Raw genomic sequence first — 21,556 nt, forward strand, 5'->3', positions numbered from 1 at the left:
GGGGTAAGAAAATAGCACAGCATAGGAAACACATGGTGATTTGTAGTTTTCACTCCGGTGGCATCGGCAAATACCAATTTAAGGAAAACTGTCCTTACTCATTATAGGATGTCTAGGTTCCTCTTGGCTGTATATGAGAGAAGAGTGTGTACTAGCAGCTCCATCTGTTGAGCGAGTGACAAACCTCCAACCCCGACTGGGCTCCCTCCCCTTAGCTTGTCACGTAAGCACATGAATGTGGGTTTGGTTTATATGGGAGAGGGAAATGTTGATCTAATCCCTGCAAAAGGAAAAGCTCAGAGCTGTTTTTTTCTGACTGACACACACACACACACACACACACACACACACACACACACACACACACACACACACACACACACATGCCTGTTAGCTAACGGGGCTACTGAATAAGTTTTGGCTCAGCTCACATTCTGTTGATGAACCAATCATTCTTCATTAGTCTAGCAAAAGATGGAATACGGTTGAATTGCTCAACATACCCAATCAAAGCACCCTAACATCCTAAATGTGTATGTACTGTAGTGGACAGACGCAATTAACGTTTTATCTTTACAGTCTTGTGAAAGCAGATGCCTTGCTCATAACTGTAGCCAAACACACATGGTCCCACTGGCCATGTTGAGAGACACAAGGTTCAATGCTAACACTTGAGCATGTGCTTATAATAAACTGTAAGCCACTTCCTTTTTTTTCAAATGGGAACTATAGCCGATGAAAAGCTACATTTCTAATCTTAAATGCGGATTTGTGAAATGTAGCTGTCAGATAGTGTACAGTTATCGAGTTGTGGGCAATAAAATAAAAAAGAGTTGAAAAATGTAAAGCTACAGCGCGTAGCTCTTTCATAGGAATGAATGTTGGTTACATTCAAGCCATCGCCAAACTAGTTGACACACAGTGGATTCAGCTCCACAAAACTCTCTCTATATTTCTCAGTATGGCGGCGTTTACAAACTGGTGTCACCCCCCCCCTGACACTGGCGCGGGAGCTCAGAAAAAAATCCCAAGAAGAGCCCAAGAAACAGTTCAGCTGTTGATTCTAATGCTAAGAAAAAACCTGGACGTAAAGCAGAAGGTATAAAATCCATGCGCGATCACAGAAGGCTTATGACTGTAGATGCACCGACAGTGTTGTTGTAATTACTCAGAATTTCTCATGGGGGCGACATAAGTTACACAGAGTTGGGTGATAATTCTCTGTGGGTTTGTCACTACTGGTCAGCTCTCAATAACATTGAACATATTCATTTCCTCCATTGTTGTTATGAAAATATGGACCAGTACAGCTTTAATTACATAACATTGAGTTGTAACATTAAACTCTGCATGTATTGCTTTGTTTGACAACATTGATTATATTAATAGTTTTGCAATAGTGCACTAAGGGCCACATCCTAAGCGCCCTATCCCCTGAGCACGCACAAAGGGGGAAATGGGTGCAAACTGCTCTGAAATCCCCCCGCCGAGCAGACAGCTACGAAGGTTGCTCTCTTATTTGAATGTATTTAAATGAGGGAATAGTCAAAATTCAGTGCAAAATTGATTGCTCCAGCACAGAAGTAGGATGACAGTGTCCTCGTTGAGTTTAAAATAAATAAATAATAGTAGGCCTAAGCAAAGCAGCGTCTTCCTCTTTTTCTCTTTTCTTGTAAGAGAAGTTTGTTTTAGTTTTTTTCTCAGTCAGTGCGTTTCCATGGCACAACTAGATTGGATTAAGACTTATATCGAAATACACACTCGAACGGACCGTGTCACTTGTCTGAGTATACATGGCCTTTCAGAAATCGGATAAACGTCCAATGCATGGCTGTCTCCACTATGCTAGGTGGCGCTGTATCCCTTTCAACAAGTGGTTTTAGACCCACGTCCGGTTCCCTTCCGGCAATCGTTTATATATATATATATATATATATATATATATATATATATATATATATATATATATATATATATATATATATATATATATATATATATATATATATATATATATATATATGTATAAATTATTATATTATATGCAAATATTTATTTATATCTATATTTTTCTATACTATCTATGCAATGACCCTACTATTTTTTACGTCGTCTCCTTCCACTTTCGTGTGAAATCCTCCGCAGAACGAGAACTCCGATTTGCGATATCCGATCCCTGTATACATGCAGAGAGAATGCCGACAATGAACGAGTTATCTAGGTGTTCTTATCCGACTTCTCTTGTCCGTTAATGTGCGAAGTAGATCGGATAAAGGTGTTTACATGTATTTCAAAAGTCCTGTTGAAGTCTTATTCGTTTATTTACCCGATTATGAGTGCATGTAAACGCAGTGTCTCCCTGTGTCCCTCACCCCTCCTCGGCCCAGGACAACTGTACAGGTGTTTGCTCCTTGACGGCCGGCGGGCCTGTCCGCTCACTCATGTAAACGCTAAACGAGGGCAAACTGCACCCAGCTGCCAAACTGTGTGGTCGTGTTAGTATATACTTACTGCAAATTCATTAGTGGATATGGTGCTAAAACGGAGCCGATTGCGGGCGCTATTTTGCCGCAATGTGTGGAGTTATTAGCGTGCGCTATCCATTCTTACTGGATGTGGCCCTATTTATGTTTGACAACTTAATGACAGTTCTGTTTATAATTAAAGCCACCAGATGTAGAATTTGAACATTCTACTGTAGACTTTGGGGCCCTCAGCAGTGTATCCAAAAAGACATAACACTTAATAACACGTAATGTGTAGGTAAACATTCTACAGCTTTGAGGAAGGCTTCACTTAGAGGGTGTATTCACACATGCCGTGTTTAGTTCGGTTGAAACAAACTCAGGTCCACTTCCGCCTTCGGTGCGCATCTTTCAGGCAGGTGTGAAAACAGCAATCGCACTCGGGGGCGGACCAAACAAGCGCTCCGAGACCCAGCTGAAGAGGTAGTCTCGGTGCGTTTCCAAACGCACTCTGCTGCAGTTCGTTTGTGGTGTGAATTTGTCTGGACTAGATCCAACCCGAATGCAGGCAGCACTGTGCCTTTTATTTTTTAATAAATTGCAGCCAGCTTCACATTATGGGAAAGTGTTGTTGTCGCCATTGTTAGGACGATAAATTGTGGTTTGACCGAGAGCCCAGAACAATATATTACATTTGATCAAGAGGACGCGTAAAAATGCTGAATGTGTTCAGCGATCAGATGAAGGAGAGGGGAGCGTCTCCCGCACAGTGCCAACAGGTTCACGCTGCGCAAGAAGTTTGTGTTTTTATTTTGCTTCCCATGTATGGGACCGTCAATACTATCCCCGTGTCAGTCTGGAGCTGAACTGCGCCGAACTGACACTCAGCTGATACACAGCTTAATCAGCTGAGTGTGGGCATGAGCCTATTCTTCTCGCGAGCCGCACGTCCAGCAGCAAAAATACAGTAAAATTATGTTTCACATCGTAGACTACAAGCCACATAACGTGGCATTGTCATAGGGCTTCATATTATGACCATATGAAACAACAATAATTCGATTTTTTTCTTCTTTATTTATAGGCTAGATGTAGGCCATTTTATTATTTTTAATATTATATCAATTATATATTTCGCTAGTTTTTACTTCGTTCTTGCTTCTCTCCACCCCAGAATCTCTGTCCAATGAATGAATGACCTCAGATGACGTGTGGTTTTGCTTCGTAATGCTGGTTCACTTACAAAGGGGCAATATGAAGGTGGACCACACCAAACAAAAAAAAATCTATACTCTATTTGGTCTGGACCAAAGCAAGTGAACTAGTGGACTTTCCCAGTGTGAATACACCCTTAGAGTCACTTAGAGTTGTGAACGGTGTGTAGGTTTTACCATGACATTTAAGAGTGAACCTATATGGGCCGTTGAGCGATGGGGCTGGTGAGAGTAACCGACACACAGGCAGAATAGGGCCGTCTGAAGCCTGTCAGCCTGTGGTCCATGTAGACGTGGAAAGAGATGTCTGTTTTCTTAATTGCCCCATACTGAACGTGGGGCCTCACAATGCTGCGTTGGTGCATTTTTTTTCTTCGCTTTCCAGCAACGCTCTGCAATGTGTTGCACGTGCTACCATGGAAACCCTTTGATGCTTTTTTTGGCTTTTACAGCCAAACACACTTGCAGGGCAGCCGGTCATGGTGTGTAGCATTAACAAGGTGATTTATTGTAAACACGTTTGAGCAACCTTAAGAGAATTTACAAGGAGCACACGTGGCGCTGAGCTGCTGCCGTTTTAATGTATGCTACATAACAACACGTGTTTATACTGTTTATATCATGTCTGATTGCAGAGGTCGGTCTGGCCAGAGAAATGGAAACACAACACTGTATGCCACTGTGCAAAACTAGTTATCAGATAAACATTGACAGTTTGTCAAATATAGGCAAAGGAAAAATGATTTAACATTTTAGGAAATTATTACACATAAACACATGTATATCATGGTATATGTGACCACTTACAGTCAGTGAGCATAATTATTAGCATCGTTTTAGCGTAATGTGTTGCTAGTAACTGTGTTGTTTGCTGCTGTGATGTGGGCTGTTGTCAGCCATTCTGCAGAACTTCTGTTTTCAAAATCACTATTTTGTCAAAATCAGTTAATATCTCCTCAACCCATCCATACTGTGTGTACACCAGATTTATTTTTTCAGCGCAAGCTCTGCGCTGAAAACATAAATCTGGTGTACACGGCACAGGCTCTGTAAACTGGTATGTAAACAAATTGTCTTTACACAAAGGGGGCCACTTTAGCTAGCAACATGTCGTTTACAGAGCCTAGGCTTTGGAATAACACCAGATTAGTTTCCAGTGCACACCTTTTATATACTATCTATGGTGCACACACAGTACGGACAGGATGTGGATCGTGAGGAGATATTCACTGATTTTGACACAAAACTATTTTGACAACAAGCGTTCTCCAGAATGGCTGAGTCCTCCTTTAAAGCTATAGCTTCACATGTGTAACCATTTCTCCCTTTCCTTTGTCAACAGAACATGGATATTCAAGTGGAGGATGTGCGCATTCGAGCCATCCTGTCTTCGTACCGTAAGCGTATCCCGGTAACCGAGGGCTACGTAGAGGTGAAGGATGGCGGGAAATGGAAGCAGATCTGTAACACAGAGTGGAGCCAGCTCGACAGCAGAGTCATCTGTGGCATGTTTGGCTTCCCCGGGGAGAGGAAGTACAATGCCAGGGTCTACAAGTGAGTGTCCCAATGCAGTATGTGTGTTTGCTCCAGTACAAGCTGACACACATAACATAACAGTTGAAGTAATCAGGGGTCCAGACTAAATTAGCTTTTTAAACCTTTATTGTTTGATTTTTTTTTACCTATTACGACTAGCAATGAATGTTTTAATGAGACACTGCAGGTGAATAGGGTAACATTATTAACTTATAGATATACGTATATATCATCATGAAACTTTTCCAGTTGATTACGTGAATGAAAACATTTTTTTTTTTTTTTTAATGTTTGAATACATATGCAAATATGGCAAATTCAAATATGTGAATATCTAACTTTTTAAGAAAAAGATCATAAATCAGACAATTACAACATATAAAGAAATCCTTATGTAATAACGATTGGTGCTAAAAAAAATTATGGAAAGTTTATTGATAAAAAGTGGACATAATGGCCGTTAAAGATGGTTTTACTGGAGACATATACAGTACAGATGCAAACAGACAAGGTTTGGTCAAATAAGACACCTAAATGTACACTTTGGACCTTTTATCTATAATAGTATGAAATAAAACATGTTATGAAAGCAAAATAGCCAAACATTTCAAAATTGAGGTTTTTGCCTTCAGTGTCTCACCTTCAGAATCTAAACAGGTTCATACATATTTAGATCATATGACTGTTGTGTCTTTTTGGTCATTTTGCTAAAAAGAGACCATGTAAAAAGAATACTGGTTCACTTCTTGCAGTCCTAACGGTCTAATAAATCTGTTAAAACAAAGGTTTAATCTTCAGAAATTGCCCATTTTATGAAATTTAGGAAGTCACCAAGATGGGTTGAAAGGGTTTAAATGACACACTGAAAACCCAACCTGGCAACCCGTATGTCCAGCATGGGTATGCCTTCATTCCACAGTGCTTCGGTAATGTGCGGGCGACTGTAAAACCTGCTTACATGAGGAAGCTGGCGGCCAAACGACCACAGGTTAATCATTACGTAGCATATAAAAAGCCAGCAAGTTAGCCTAGAATTTACTGTCTGCCCGGGGCTGGAAGAAGTTTCCTTCTGCTTGAGGTAACCACAGACAGCAGAGCACGGTGGCTCCTTAACTTTCCATCTACGTGTCAGCTCTACTCTTCGCTTAGGCACCCAGACACCGTGTGTGTGTGTGTGTGTGTGTGTGTGTGTGTGTGTGTGTGTGTGTGTGTGTGTGTGTGTGTCTGTGTGTGTTTTACAGGCTGTCGTTTGAAAAGGCAATGACCCAGAGCCGAAAGCTGCCACTGTCTGTCTCATAAACCTGACTTTGCTCCTGTGCTGATGTAGCTTTATCCATAGTCACTTTGAGAATGAAGGATCTCAGTGAAAATGTCTAATATATGCATGTGAGGAATCCATGGTCTTCTGTAATGTGTTGTCCCCAGTTTCCTGCCACAAAATTGCAAGTTGTCAGTTTTTCAACCCACAATGTTATTGAAACCTTTAAAACAATGTTTAGACAGTAAAAAGAATATACTAATGACTTTAAGTTTGTGTTCATTTCAGCGCCCCCCTCAGCTGATGTTCCTGGGTGAGCGTACCCATGAAAAAGGCGGTCCGAAAACCTATATAAAAATTGAATTTTTTTGCACTGATGGTCTTGTTTGCTGTTACATGGCATTTTTTTTTAAATCTGAAATATTTCAAAGTTCCTCGTAGCACTTACTTTTTGTGCAACTTGACAGAGCTCCTTCAGAGCCACAAAAGACATTATACGGCAGTTTTCACAAGCTGAGTAGTAGTAACAAAAAATTAAAACTTGAGTATAAGGCCACATTTTGAAGAGAATGTTGGTGAGCAGACAACTTTGACAGCCTGGGGACCACCAGTTTATTTAATCATCACTCCATTTGGAAGCCACTGATATGCATCATGGCCCCTTGCCCAAATTGCATTTTGAGGAGATAGCAGGGCCAGAACATTAGCTCTGGATGGCTCCCGGTCCGTAGCTTCCCGCTCGCCAGCTCCCAAATGAAAAACAAATGTTGCCTGTACCATTTAGATCCATTTTTCCCCCCCCCCTAGGCACCATCAGCTATTGGACAGTATGATATGACATGGCTCTTCTGCAAATGAGGCTCATTAGTATGGCATAATATGGGCTCACTGATTAACGGAGAGGAAGAGATTTAATAACCCAGCACATCTGACGGACCGTCATTAACCTTTCTTTGTTCAAGTTCATATAAGACTGTGCACCGTCCAGCTGCTAGCTTACCTCTCACTCTCATGCTATTAATTGTACAATATGTTAATGTAATTGCCCTTGTCGTCCAGTCTTATGGTGCGAAGATAAAACATTCTGATAAGTCTAATTATTTCACATCAAACCTGGATGAGTGTATTAGTGGCTAGATGACCCACAGGCGTTCAATGTGTTTCACTGGCAGTGTAGATCCAGAAATCTAAGTGTACGGTCAAGTCCTTTGGTGGAGGGCCCTAAAGCGAGTTAGTAAAATCCCATTTTCTCAAGCACTCACCTTTCAGGGTATAGGCTACATTACTGAAATTAAAAAAGAAGAAAAAAGTGCAAAGCTTTCCATCTACGTGTCAGCTCTACTCTCGCTTAGGCACCCAGAAACCGTGTGTGTGTGTTTGTGTGTGTGTGCGTGTTCGTGTGTGTGTGTGTGTGTGTGTGTGTGTGTGTGTGTGTGTGTGTGTGTGTGTGTGTGTGTGTGTGTGTGTGAGCTGTATATCTGGTGACCTTGATTTCCACCGACTCATGAGGGAAGTAAATGCCTCTGTAGTGATGAAATGCTCCTCTACGTTTACGAGTTAGTTTATTAGAACATTTTATTTGCCTCAACAGCAATTGTAGCAAAGGAAATGAGGATGAGATGGATTCAAATGAACCCACCATTAAAGTTGCAGACCGTGAAAGAAACCAAGACAATTACCTGAAACAATGCTTAAAGACCCTGTAGAACTTTGAGGGTCTGAAGATCATTTATTGTGCAGCCATCTTACCAGGCCCGTCCACACAAATGGCAAGGCTCCTGGGAAAAAAGTCCAATCAATTTCACTGAAAAACCTTGGACACGGAACGAAAAAGTCGGAGCTTCTATTAGGGTAATACCTGTTCAATTTACTGAGCCATGCACTGGGCCCTTTAGGAGGTGCTTTGTTTCACTACAGCAAAAAAATAAAATGCTTTTGGTGGTGTTTTAAAAATGTTAATCCTACATATCTTTAGTACATTATGTTAAGATTACTATGAGGCCTCGCTGAGAAGACACATTCACGTTGGCTAGGTTAGCTAGGCTAGGTCAGCGATAGAACGGGCTGTTTGTTTGACCTTGCGACGTTGCAAGCAAGGGCTACGAGGGAGAAACAAACAACGTATTCGGTTTTCAAGTATGAAATAGGATATATTTTATTCCAGCATAAAATGTTTGTTTTGTAACAATGAGATTGCGTGAATATTTTTGTTCAAAAGCGGTTTTTTGACTTTCTCCCCCCTTTATGGGCGGCACTGCATCTCACATAATACAAATGGCCACTTGACCCCTTTGTGCATAATGGAAATGTTCCTTAGTGCAGCTTTAAAACCTGTTGCTGCAAACGGTAGTTGTGTGTTTGACTCTGGAAACCAATAACCACTCAAACACTTAATGGACCTTCTTTCCTCCTTCATTTTGTGTTCTAGGATGTTTGCCCGGCGACGAAAGCCCACATACTGGGACTACTCTGTGAACTGCACCGGCAACGAAGCCCACCTGTCCAGCTGTAAACTGGGCCAGGCTTCAGCGCTCAAGGCCAACGAGAGCTGTGCTGGAGGGCTGCCTGTGGTCGTGAGCTGCGTGCCCGGCAGAGCCTTCTCCCCTACGCCCATGACCGGCTTCAGGAAGGCCTTCAGACAAGAGGTAGGAAGTCCACATGGAAACCACTCTGTTAGACTTTTGATTTGTGACTGGGTATTTCAGGACCTTAAGACAATCGGCTGACAAGAAAGATATTTTTTAAAGAATAGAGATATAAGGAATCTACTATGGATAATGTGATATATCTGTGGATAATATGGCATCAATAAACTCAAAAGGAGGTTCACTTGAGTTGACTGGCTCCCATACAGAGGGAGAGGGAGGACTCCTGGTGAAATGTTTTGGTGAGAGCCCAGCCAACACACACAGACACGTCAGGGCTGTGAGTGTCACTGTGGGAGCATGCAGCTGGAGCATGCTTCGGTCATTTCTCATCAGTGATTTATCTTCACAAGATGACATGATGTAGTTAAAGCTGTTGGGACAGAGGAAGGAAAACATGAATCTTCACCAATGTTAGATAAGATTCTAGTCATATGTCCTCGAACTGGATTCATACAGTCAGAAGAAATGCACCATGAAGGCATTTCTAATATATTTTACACTTTAGTTGCTGATAACTTTTTTAGTTTAGTTTGTGTTTAATGCAGAAATACATTTGAGGAAAATCAAGATATGGTCATCAGAACACCTTAACATGAATGTTAAAACAATCTCAGGCGTGCAACATGTATGTGGGGCTTTTAGTGTTTATAAGTATGTGTGTTAGTTGGTGTGTCTAGTTTCAGCTGTTTTTACATGTAAATAAATGCAGCGTATCAATCAATCAATCAATACATTTTATTTATATCGCGCTTTTCATACAAAAGTAGCTCAAAGTGTGTTACAGAGATCAAAAACAACAGCAGAGAAATAGATAAACAGCAAATAAAATCAAGGGAGGGAAATGAAAAGAACCCAACCCTCCCACCCCGATAGACATGCACAGAGACACAAACACAAATACAAATGTCAAACGTATGTGGCTGGGCACCCACATATCTTTGTGTTATTCATCTCTGTGGGTGTTCATAAGAACGTTGTGCATTGAATTTAGTCAAGTCAAACTTTATTGTAAATTCTGATACATGTGAGACATACATAAGAATCAAAATGACGTTTATCTCTGACCCACGGTGCAATAGGAAAACAATCAAATAAAAAGTAGAATAAGATAAAGAATGTATTAAAGGCCTACTTCACCGGTTGGAATATGAAGGTGTATTGAACTTGGAGATCCTATTTAGTATAAATGTGCAAAAAAAATGAAATCGGATCATCTTAGCCTGAGAAAAGGCAGAAAGAGTGTTGTATGGTCTCACTGTCTAACCCTACAGTTTCCTTACTGTGACATCACTGTAAGGGGCAGGAATAACAGGACAGTTGGGCCAAGGGAAGACTAAGGGAAGACTGAGCGAAGAAAAACCTCATTCATTATATTATAATAGTTATTTTATAATGATAGAACGCTGATTCCGTATGGGTGAAGTATTCCTTTAAAGACACAGTGTTATTCAGACATCCAGACATCTCCTTTTGATCATTCCTCAACTTCTGCAGCTGTTCTCCAGCTGTACATTGAATAAACACTTTGGACTAGGGATGTCGGTCATGTGATAAACCCAAAGCATGCTATTGTAAAGAGTAGTGTGCATCTTACTTTGTGGCCCCCTTTAAGTTTAAGGTACATTTTTAGAACAGTTTCTTCTGCTTCATCACAAACCCTTTGTACTCGTGTCAACTATTTGATTAACAACCTGGCCTATCCTAAAATGTAAGAAGTGCACAATTTAAATAACAATGGAATGGCCTGTTCAGTACTCACCATAGATAGTATTTATATGTATAGTATAAATATAGTACTCACATGTGGGTGTTATACTATGACCCATGACTATGACTATGAGCCATGTAGGGATTGAATGCAAAGTAATACATGTTCTGTACATATGCAAAAAATACCTTGACCAACACTGATTGACCTGGGGCCGTATTCACAAAACATTTTAAGGCTAAGAGTAGGTCCTAACGTGCTGATTTAGGAGTAACTTTCAAAAATAAGGGGCGTTTCACTCCTAATTTTAGGACTCCTAACTTTTTTAAATAAGTGTAATTCACAAAGCATTTTAGCGCTAAAACTAGCTCCTAAATCTATGAAAAGCTAGGAGTCCTCAAGAGGGCTCCTAAGTCACTAAGAGTAAATCACAGACAGTCATTTGATGGTGTTTTGGATAGCTGTAAGGGGTTAATGATCTTAGTAAAGCTATATTTAGAAAGTATAGACACATTTATATTTATTATATTGTTATAATAGAATATTTATTAAGTTCCTTTTCCTGCAGTTGCTTTGGGTTTACGATGCACTGAAAGTTACTGTTGGTGTCACGTTTGGGTTTAATTTCCTACTAGAGGCCTATATGTGGCGCTTCGCAGCATCTCCTCCGTTCCACAGGTCTGCTACTGTATAGTTGCGCGTCTCTCCTTTTTCCTTCCGCATGCACTTTACGATTTCGCCGACTGTTGTTTCTAAATGGTGAATTTCCCGGTTTGTCGTTGTCTGACTATTGCTGCATAGTCCGCCGTTGAGAGAAATACAGTGAGAGTGCATGGCGTGCAGCTCTTCAATGAGGATATTTTTTCCGATTCAAATCATTGTAAAATTTAAAATGAATAGACCTATGTGGCGCTATTGTAGGCTAATTGTGAAAGAATGTGTGGGAAACCCTGCAGTATCTTGGTTTCATGTTAAATCAGTGTCACTTGTCATTAATTGTATATAAAAACTCTTTACTTTAATACAGCGAAACAATATGGATATCTCCCACAGTGTTTCTATTATAAATTCACTCTTAGCTCTCATTCCCTCTCAGCCAATCACTGTGGGCATAGAAGGTATGAACATGACATCATCCATAGCAACAGGGTCAACACCGCCCTCTAGTCTTAGCTAAGGAGTCCCTCCCATTCCTTAGTAAAAGTTGGTCTTATCAGCTTTGTGAATAGGTTTTAAGAAATTACTCCTTACTAAGAACTTTTAGTGTTCCTTAGGAGTACTCTTAGCGCTAAGATAAAATGTTTTGTGAATACGGCCACAGATTTTTAGTTTGTATTTTTGTCACACAGAAACTTTTTCTTGGCATAAAAACCCTTTCGTAATTATCTGTTGACTCCCTCCTGCCTTTTTCTTTTTGTTGTTCTCACAGCCATAGAGTATTAACCAAGGCTCCGTCTGTTTGTCTAAAGCTTTGTAGTGGGTCACTCACCAGTCTGGAAACAAACACACTGACACTGCTACAAATCAAGCTAAGGAAATACCAGCTGTGTTTTACAGCACCAACATTAATCTGTGTCTCAGTGACTCAGTCCGTCCACATTCTAACATGAGCTGTTCCAGCGTGCATGATGTCTGTCACGTTCCACAGCTGAGTGCCAACTCTAGGGTCACTGCTCACTTCTTTTATTTTTTCCATAGACGATTTTTATTTAACATTTTTTTTTTACAGACATACAAAACATTTATAACCCCACCCACCCCACACCCCAAACAATCACTGGACAGATGACATATGAAATGACAAAATTAAAAACATATTAAAAAACGTTTCAAAAGAGACAACACAGCTGCTCACTTCTACTTGACTCTGAATGACTTGATCCTAAAACCAGAGACTCTGTAACGGCTGGACAGGGAGGACACAGGCGCAGAGACAGTACCAGTTTAAGAGGGTTTATTTAGAAGGAATCTGGGGTTTTGGGCCGGGCTCCGGAGTGGGCTGACAGGCATGGGGTTCCAGGGGGAAGTGCCAAGGGGAGAATCCGGGGAGACGAGCAGAGGCAGGCAAGAGCAGGCAGGCAGGGGGGGTCCAGGGAGGGAGAGCTGGCTGACGAGGGCTGGAGCTGGTGGCAGGAGTCAGGCTGGGAGACTGTGGCAAAAAGAACAGTATTAGCAGCAAGCTAAATGCAGGCGGAACTACAAAGGGTCTAGGTGGCTGGAGAGTTACTGACTGGGTAACAGAGTTTACAATCTGGCCGTGTCTGGAAGGTTGAACCAGGTATAAGTAGAGCAGTAGATTAGAAGATTGGTGGCAGCTGTGGATGCTGGTGCCTGGCTCCTGCACACCTGACTCCAACCCCGCAATCAGACCAGACAAGGGAAAGGGGAGAACAACACAACAAAGGGCTTGAGTCCCAGGCAGGATCGTAACAGACTCGCCATCATAAGACAGTTCTTGTCTGTTCAAACTACCTGGTAGCTGGTTGTGAATAGACGAATAAAGGCTCTGAAAAAAAATCCAGCGTTGATACACAGCCTAGGCTCTGTAAAACTAGCTCCGGTTGGGCCCCCTTGCTAACATGCCCTTTGTTTACATACCAGTTTACAGAGCCTAGGCTGTGTACCGTAACACCGTATTAACACCGTATCGCTGACTGCACCTTTAAACACAAAACTATTTTCAGATCATATTTGGTTTGTCTTTCCTATATACTAATAAATGAAAGAAAAGGAGGAGAAAAAATAAATGACCCCTGAGAAAACTTTGATATTGAAATAGGATGTAATAGAATACCCACACATGTGTTACCTGAGGACCCTTTTCAACACATTTGCAACATTAAAACTGTGTTTGCAATGTTACATCATTTTCTCTTGTACAATTTGGCCCGTCAGCACTACAGAATGTTGGATGATGTATACAGCTGGAGCATTGATGTATTATAAAGGCCACACATTAAGACATCTGGGCTTGACTTCTTGTGAATACAAGTAGGAGTACCACACATTAAAACGGTGCTACTGGTAAACTGTTTACTGGTCAAATCAAACACGCTAACATTAATAAACATTTAACAGCACGCTTTGTAAACACACAGCCGACCAGTGGAAAAGATTCCAAACTTTCAGCTGAGTCAAATTTTTTTGTAGTTGAAAAAAAACTGAATAATCTATTTATATGGTGAAAAAATTAAAAAATTTAGCAGTGGGTGTCTTTGGTTTCCATAACTCTCTCTTTTCCTTCCCTCTTACAGCAAGCGTTGGTGCGTCTGCGCGGGGGGACCATCGTGGGCGAGGGCCGGGTGGAGGTGATGAAGAGCGGGGAGTGGGGAACCATCTGTGACGACAACTGGAACCTGCAGTCTGCCACCGTGGTGTGTCGAGAGCTGGGCTTCGGCACGGCCATAGAAGCCCTGTCTGGAGGCCGGCTGGGTCAAGGTACCGCTCATTGTTAGATTGTCATCGATGTGTTTTTTATATATATATACAGTATGTTCCTTGCTGCACATTGAGATGGTGGGGGCTTTTGCAGTGGTTGTTTGAAGAGCAAACATGCACTTCATAATTCAAGCCCCTCCCAAAGCACTTTATAAATCATTAATTCATTACTTGCGTGTTAAATGTTGTGGTCGCAAATGTGTGTGCCGCTTGATTGTGATTGTGTAATGTGTGTGAGTGTGATGTGTGTGTTGCTGATCTTACAGTGTGTGCGCTGATTATGTTTGTTGATTGTGTCTTGTGTTTTTAAGCTACTGTCATGTGTCCCCTTTAAATTGCCCCTCGGGGATGAATAAAGTGATTTGAATTGAAAGAGTAGCTAAAAAAAAATTGTTGAGTAAGAGTAGAGATGCCTTAGTAGAAACATGACCCGTTACAAGTCACCTGTTACCACTTGAGTAAAAGTAAAAAAGCATCTGATTTTAAAATGAATGGAATGTATAATGCTCACAGATGCCAGAGTACAAATCTGAAATTGTAAAAAGTGAAACTATCTAAGTATAATCAGGGAAAAATGTACTTTCCTTTGTACTACAAGTAAAAGTGACTGTTCCACTATTACACATTAGATTAGTGTTACTCATGCTTTAAAGTAGAAGCAGGGTTTGCAACATTGAAATAAACTGCATATACATCTTATTTTCTTAAGAACTTACAGTACATTTGAAGGATTTTCCAGGGAGCTTTAGGATGACACTTCATCATAAAAACAAGCCTATAGCTAAGATAGAATGCTGCTTTCTCCCTCCATCTTCCTCTGTGCTCTCTCAGCTGTGTGATTCCACCAATGGGAAAAGCATCAATAAAGTGATGGTGAGGCCACATACACTAATGCCTATAAAACAGTCCTAGACTAAGTACACAGTAGACCTGGCAGGGTCCCATGCCAATGAGCTCAGGATGACTGTCTTTATTGTTGGAACACCCATCCATGTGTATTGCTCTACAATGGCAACAGGATGAGAGCTTGTGACTGACTGTGTAACAAAACCACACACATCCCCAAACACTGCAGGCAGTAATTCTATGCTTTAAAGCTCTCTCCTCATGCCACCCCAAAGTGTGCCACAGAGCACAATATCATGAACTGGCGAGCATGGATGGTAAAAGAGATTTAGCACGGTGGGACAGGTTCAGTTCAATTGAGGATGGGAATCCATTTTTTCTTTTTCTTTTTTGTTTTGAAGTTGCTGTGTGCAACTGCAATGTGAAAGAAATAGTGGAGGCAGGCCTGGCTCAGCTGGACAGTCAAACAGAGCCTGTGGAGAACTGGAGTGAAACTTGAACCTCTAAGCCCATTATACCTTCTGTTCAGGGGCTGGGACAATGAATGTGGCCCAATGTTTGGACTGTATTGATCACTAGCTACTAGGGCTCAACCATTTGGGGTAAAAGTATCAGATGGCGATTTTTTCTGGTCAGATATTGGGATGCGATTTGCAATAATAATTTTCCCCAAAGTGAAGCTTCAGTTGAATCCTCACTGTGTCACAGTATCAATGCACCATGTCTTTGGTACGCTATGCGCTTAGTAACTGAGCCTTTTTCTTAAGGAGTAACAGGCAAACCACTCTGAAACAGTAGTTTGTAGTCACTAAAAATATAGCCTCTGCGATTTGCTCGTCATACCCTTTCAAATCGTGATTTTTGATTTGAAATCAATGCATTATTCAGCTCTTATATGTTAGATATTCCAAAATATTAAACAACATATTGTGCGTTCTTTCTTTTTTCTTTTTTTGACAATTGGTGATAGTGTATCAAGCTGTGAAAGCCACATTGACACAACAGCCTTATACATGTGTTATGGTTATGTGTTACCAACATGATACATGTACTGAAATAAAGGTACAGTGTCTTATGAAGGAGTATTTTTGGCAGAATCTAGTGGTGGAAAAATGTACCAAAGTGACTGCCCAAGTGATGAGGTGAAGAAGTATTTAGTTATTTATTCTATGTACTTCTATTGACAAATGTAATTCCACTACTCACTCTCCTCTTAGCCCTGTTCAACCAAGGAACAGAGAGTAGAGTATATGCTTTTTAGGAGATTTTGAAACAGATGTCTTCTGCTGTAAACAAGGTTGATAAGAGCAGTGAACTAAAACAATAATAAACCGCAATTACCCTTTAATTTGTTAACCGCGTTAGGTTTTGGGATGTACAAAGGCACAGGGCATCCTTGCATCCACTGAGGAGATGTGTACCCCCCCGCACCCTCACACACACACACAAACTCTCCCCCACTTCCAAATGAACACAGTCAGCTGATATTTGCCCTGTGTAATTATGAGGAAACACTATGGAAACATATGGGTGTTTCCTATGGGAGAACTAATATTTGGGGGGAAAAGAGAAGCCTTTTCATAAACAGGGACATGCTGTACATTGCTGCAGTGCACATTCCAGAAACATTAGACATGGAAAATGATGAAACGGACGGAGGCAAAGTTACTTTTCCAAATGTATCTTTCCATCATGATTTCTCATCAGTGGAGAAAAACAAAACTCAGAGGGAAAAGAAGAAAGAAAAACACTCAGCTGGTGGTAGCACAGGGTAGTAAACAGTAAATCATTTAATGTCTTGGAATTGAGGAGGTCCAAATGAGTTATTTGATCCTAAGCGGTTAGTGTGAGGTGAATGTGAGAAGAAACTTTAACGACTTATATCAGAAGGGGGTTATCATTTTAGAGAATGTGTGTGAGAGAGATGTGTGTGGCAGTAAGACAGTTGATTTGTGTGAGGATGGTGTGAAGTTTTTATAGCATATGGTACGGATTGCCACTATAATTTTCTGGACAACACTTGTTGTCAAATCACTTATGGTCAAAATCAGTGAATATCCCCTCACAACCTGTGTGTGGGCTAAACATGCATGTTGCTAGCTACGGTGGGCCCCCCTTTGTTTACAAACGCATTTACAGAGCATAGGCTGTGTATGGTGTATTAACACCAGATTTTTTGTTCAGCTCACACAGTGCAGACAGGCAGGTCGTGGTGGAGATGCTCATTGATTTTGACAACAAGCAATCTCCAGAATCGCTGACTCCACCTTTAATTGTAGTTGAATTTCCAAAATCTGGATAATAGTAAATATATTATCACCCGAGTGACTTTAAAAAAAGATGCTCATCGCAAATAAGTGTATTTTCTACTACTACTTCTTCAAAGTTTATAGATATGACACCAGAGCTGTGTTTGTAAATGAAATGGGGGAAATAATTAGTTTCAGTGACAAAGGAAGAAAAAAAAATAATAATCCTAAACATCCTTTTGCGATCAGTTGTATTTCTGTTTGTATTAGTCCAGGTATGGGTCGGGTCCATATCACCGGAAGCTGTGACACCTCCCCTCCCCGACACCCTTCCCCCCCTCCCCTCCCAAATGTGCAAGTCTACGAATTTTTTGCCTGTGATGTTTTATTATGTTTCTTACTGTGCTGAGGTGTTTTTTTCCTAATCCCACACTGCGCCCCACCCTAGTTGAGCCTAGTTTGGGAATTGCCTTTTTCCCCCGTTTTCCCTTTTGTTTTCCTTTTCCTATCCATAAGGGGCGAAGCACATGCTAGACGACCCATCAGTTTCTCCCCCTGTCCCCCCATGTTATTGGTCACTGTCTTTTTATGTTTCTTGGCGGGGTGTAACTGTAGACAAAATGTTGTTGCTCTGTGACGTGCAAAATCCTAAGCGTCCTTTTGCGATCAGTTGTATTTCTGTGTGTATTTGTGCAGGAATGGGTCCGGTCCATATGAACGAGGTTGAGTGCTCTGGCTTTGAGAAATCCATCACAGAGTGTTCCTTCAACAAGGAGTCTATAGGCTGCAGCCACGAGGAGGATGCAGCCGTCAGGTGTAACGTCCCCGCCATGGGCTTCCAGGAGTCGGTGAGCCTCACATTAGTTTGAACCACCTCACTGACAAACATTACCGCAATGCATTATGGACCTGGTTTTTTTGTCCTCCATACAGGAAAGGCACTTTCAATTCACATGCCCAAATCTTTACTTTAAAAAAAAATGCATAGTATCTGACTATATTATGCATTTTGTTTGAATGTCTGAACAAAACCATGAAATACTTGATTGGGCCTTTGTTAAATGTATTTTTTAATTTACAATAAAGATAACATATGACACACATATACATACAAACATGTATACATACATTTTTAAAATCTAATCTAACTAAGTTCAGATCCGTAATAATGAATCGTATTGCAAGGAATAAAGTATTAGAAAAGCAAGTAAATGAAAGAAAATAAGACTGATCCCCTTTTAATATAATGTGGGCCTTTCAGGATCACAACGCAATTAATACTGTTGTTCTGATTGGCAATATCTATATGTTTAACAATTCAAAGACATTGTTATTGAGTTCTTTGATTTCTTATCTCAGGCATTAATATCCACAGAACACAAATCATTTGGAAAGGACGAGCTAAACACGAGCTAAAACAGGACATGCTAACCTCATGTCGTCATCTCAGACATCACTGATTCACCCAGAAGTAAACGTGTGGAACCGTTAGTTGACTCATTGTCTCTGTTGTTGTGTGTTTTGTCATGTCCCATAGCTGCGTCTGAGTGGAGGCCGCAACCCCCACGAGGGGCGTGTGGAGGTCCTGGTGGAGAGGAACGGCTCTCTGGTGTGGGGCACGGTGTGCAGCGAGGGCTGGGGGGTGATGGAGGCCATGGTGGTCTGCAGACAGCTGGGCCTGGGCTTTGCCAGCAACGCTTTCCAGGTATGAATGAATGATAGCTGTATACCTGTAAAAGCGATTTGAGTGCGAGAAAAGCGCTATATAAATCCACTCTATTATCATTACTTCCACATTCCACACACACCGTTTCATTTTAAATTACAGCCACATTCTACAACGCCGTCTAAATGCTTCAATTGTTTTGGCTTTTCATCAGCTTGTATTGTATTTCATGTATTAGCATTGTACAGTGTGTTTGTGTTGTTGTTTGTTTTTGCTTTGCATTTGTTTGATTCGACATCGTTGTAAATGAGGGTCACTCCTCAATGATGTCTCAAGTAGAAATACAGGTCAAATGAAATGAAATCAAGACATCAAACCAACGGAAAACCCTTGGGCAACATCCTCTTAAATGTCTGTTGCGCTCATGGACGTATTGGGTTGCTGGGAACAGTGTCATATCAATTTGTACGACAGGATCACCGTCCATGCGCATGCTCTTGTTCGTACGTTAGCATCTGTACCGCGCAACCAAGCACACCTCTTCCAACCGGGCCAGAGCCAAGGAAGTGTGCCTTGCTTGAGTACGGTACGGAGCACTGGTCAAACAAACTAGACTTTAGCCTTCATTCATGCTTGGTCACGGTACGAATGCCCAGTGTGAGTGGGCCCTTAAAGTAAACATCTGAAGAATAACTTGAATAATTGGTGTTTAATGTTCTCCCCGGTCCATGAACACTAGACATTGCAAGTGCTTCTGCCGGGAGAGTCCTGGGTTTTTTAATGTATTATCCAGGACATTTTGTCCAGTGACTGCTACTGTTTGAGTTCAAATAAATACACAAAGAGACATAAACAGTGAAGCTTGTCCCTGTGTTCCGACTGGACTGGCTTGGTCCATCTGGTATTGAGGAGCCAGTAGAGAGATGTGAGAGCTGCTCTCCATCCTGACTGCTATTACTGCCAGCTCCACTTAAATGCCTCTACACTGAGCAAGCCAAAGACAACGCAACTCCTCCAAGTTTCTAGAACAACTGTGTGTAATACAGCAGAGGAAGCATTGTAAAACTCAATCTGCCACATCACTGTCTAAATACTAAAAAAGAGAAGTTTCTTCTGCTACGGTCTAGAATGCTTGCCATCTTTTAGTGGGTAAAGGACAGGTTATTATTGACACACAACCAGCATACTGGACTAAGTCACTGGCTAAACACAGTAAGGTGTTTGCAGACAGTTTTCTGTGTCGTCTGTGAGATCATTGAAATCCTTCCCACCATCCAGGTTTATTAAAGCTTTAAAGGCTACTGTCCTGTCTGTGAAAGTTATGAAAGAAACATTGATTTTGCTTAATAATACTGCACAGAAAAATACATCAATAAGTCCCAGCTGCTGTAAAAATGGTGTTGGCAGAGCAGGTTGTCAAATATATGCAAGCAATTTAGGAAAACCAAGCATCCAGGTTAGGGTTAGGGTTAGGGTTAGGGTTAGGGTTAGGGTTAGGGTTAGAAATGTACTGGACTAAGTTCTGAGAGACGTTTTGTACCTGTATGACATGACGGGACAAAATGAAAATGGAATGAAGTAGTACATTTTCCATTATTGACATATATCACTATAACAGTATCACCAACATCATCATTTTCCAAAGTAGCTCTTTGTATGCTCTGTTTAGTTGATTTTTGCAACCGATCAAAAGGTAAGGCAAGGCTAGCAAGTTTATATCTATAGCACAATTCGGACACAAGGCCATTCAAAGTGCTTTACAGGGGCATACAATACATCAAGATTAGACGTTGGAAATTGCATTTAAGAGATAATAAAAACAAAGAACAAATACAGCCAGACAAATTGTATTTCTCCTGCACTGATTGCAGTTTAAATATGTGTTTTCTTCAATCTCGCATCCCTAGAAACATTGGTTGCGTTCCGAATTGCATACTTTCTACTATATAGTATGTAGAAAAAAGATTTAGGATGTCCCGATTCTTGTGGCCAGACTTAGGATGGTTAGAAGTACCCGGATGTCCTACTTCATGCGGTCAAGATTGTTAGTGTTGAAAACTGCATCCTATTTGGGTGATTCTGATGAAATAAGAGAGTAAAGTATGTCCCAATAGTATGCCTACTGCATCCTAACTAGATTATTTTTATCGTCGGATGTAGTATGTAGAATAGAAAAAAGAAAGAGTATGCGATTCGGAACGCAACCATAGTATTTCTCATACACTGATTGCATTTAACAGACAATACAAAAAACAAGTAAAAAATGTATAGAAATAAAAACTAATTTAAAATAAATGACAGGTTAAAAGGATAACGGAAAAGTCTTCAGATGTATGATGGTATATAGAGAAGCACACTACAATGAATAGTCATTGTTATCATGTTGGCAGTATTGTGTATTGTGCTTTTTTTTAAACATTGAATTTCAAATGTTTATTTTTGTCATACATCTCGTCAATCACATGGAAAATAAAATGTGCAACACAGTTAAATAATAATCCCAATCATGGTCATCTGTTTGATATGGT

General features: G+C 40.9%; 1 protein-coding gene across 1 annotated transcript in view; it reads left to right on the forward strand.

The window, feature by feature from the left end:
• Positions 1 to 21,556, forward strand: part of loxl2b (lysyl oxidase-like 2b) — a 48,229-nt gene that overhangs the window by 16,443 nt on the left and 10,230 nt on the right. Inside the window, exons 4-8 of the mRNA XM_080041442.1 lie at positions 5,022 to 5,233; positions 8,902 to 9,118; positions 14,084 to 14,267; positions 18,059 to 18,210; positions 18,900 to 19,067. Coding sequence (XP_079897568.1) covers positions 5,022 to 5,233; positions 8,902 to 9,118; positions 14,084 to 14,267; positions 18,059 to 18,210; positions 18,900 to 19,067 — 933 coding nt within the window. The remainder of the gene's footprint in view (positions 1 to 5,021; positions 5,234 to 8,901; positions 9,119 to 14,083; positions 14,268 to 18,058; positions 18,211 to 18,899; positions 19,068 to 21,556) is intronic.

Source organism: Ammodytes marinus (assembly GCF_949987685.1).
Source record: "Ammodytes marinus genome assembly, chromosome: 2".
NCBI lineage: Eukaryota > Metazoa > Chordata > Actinopteri > Uranoscopiformes > Ammodytidae > Ammodytes > Ammodytes marinus.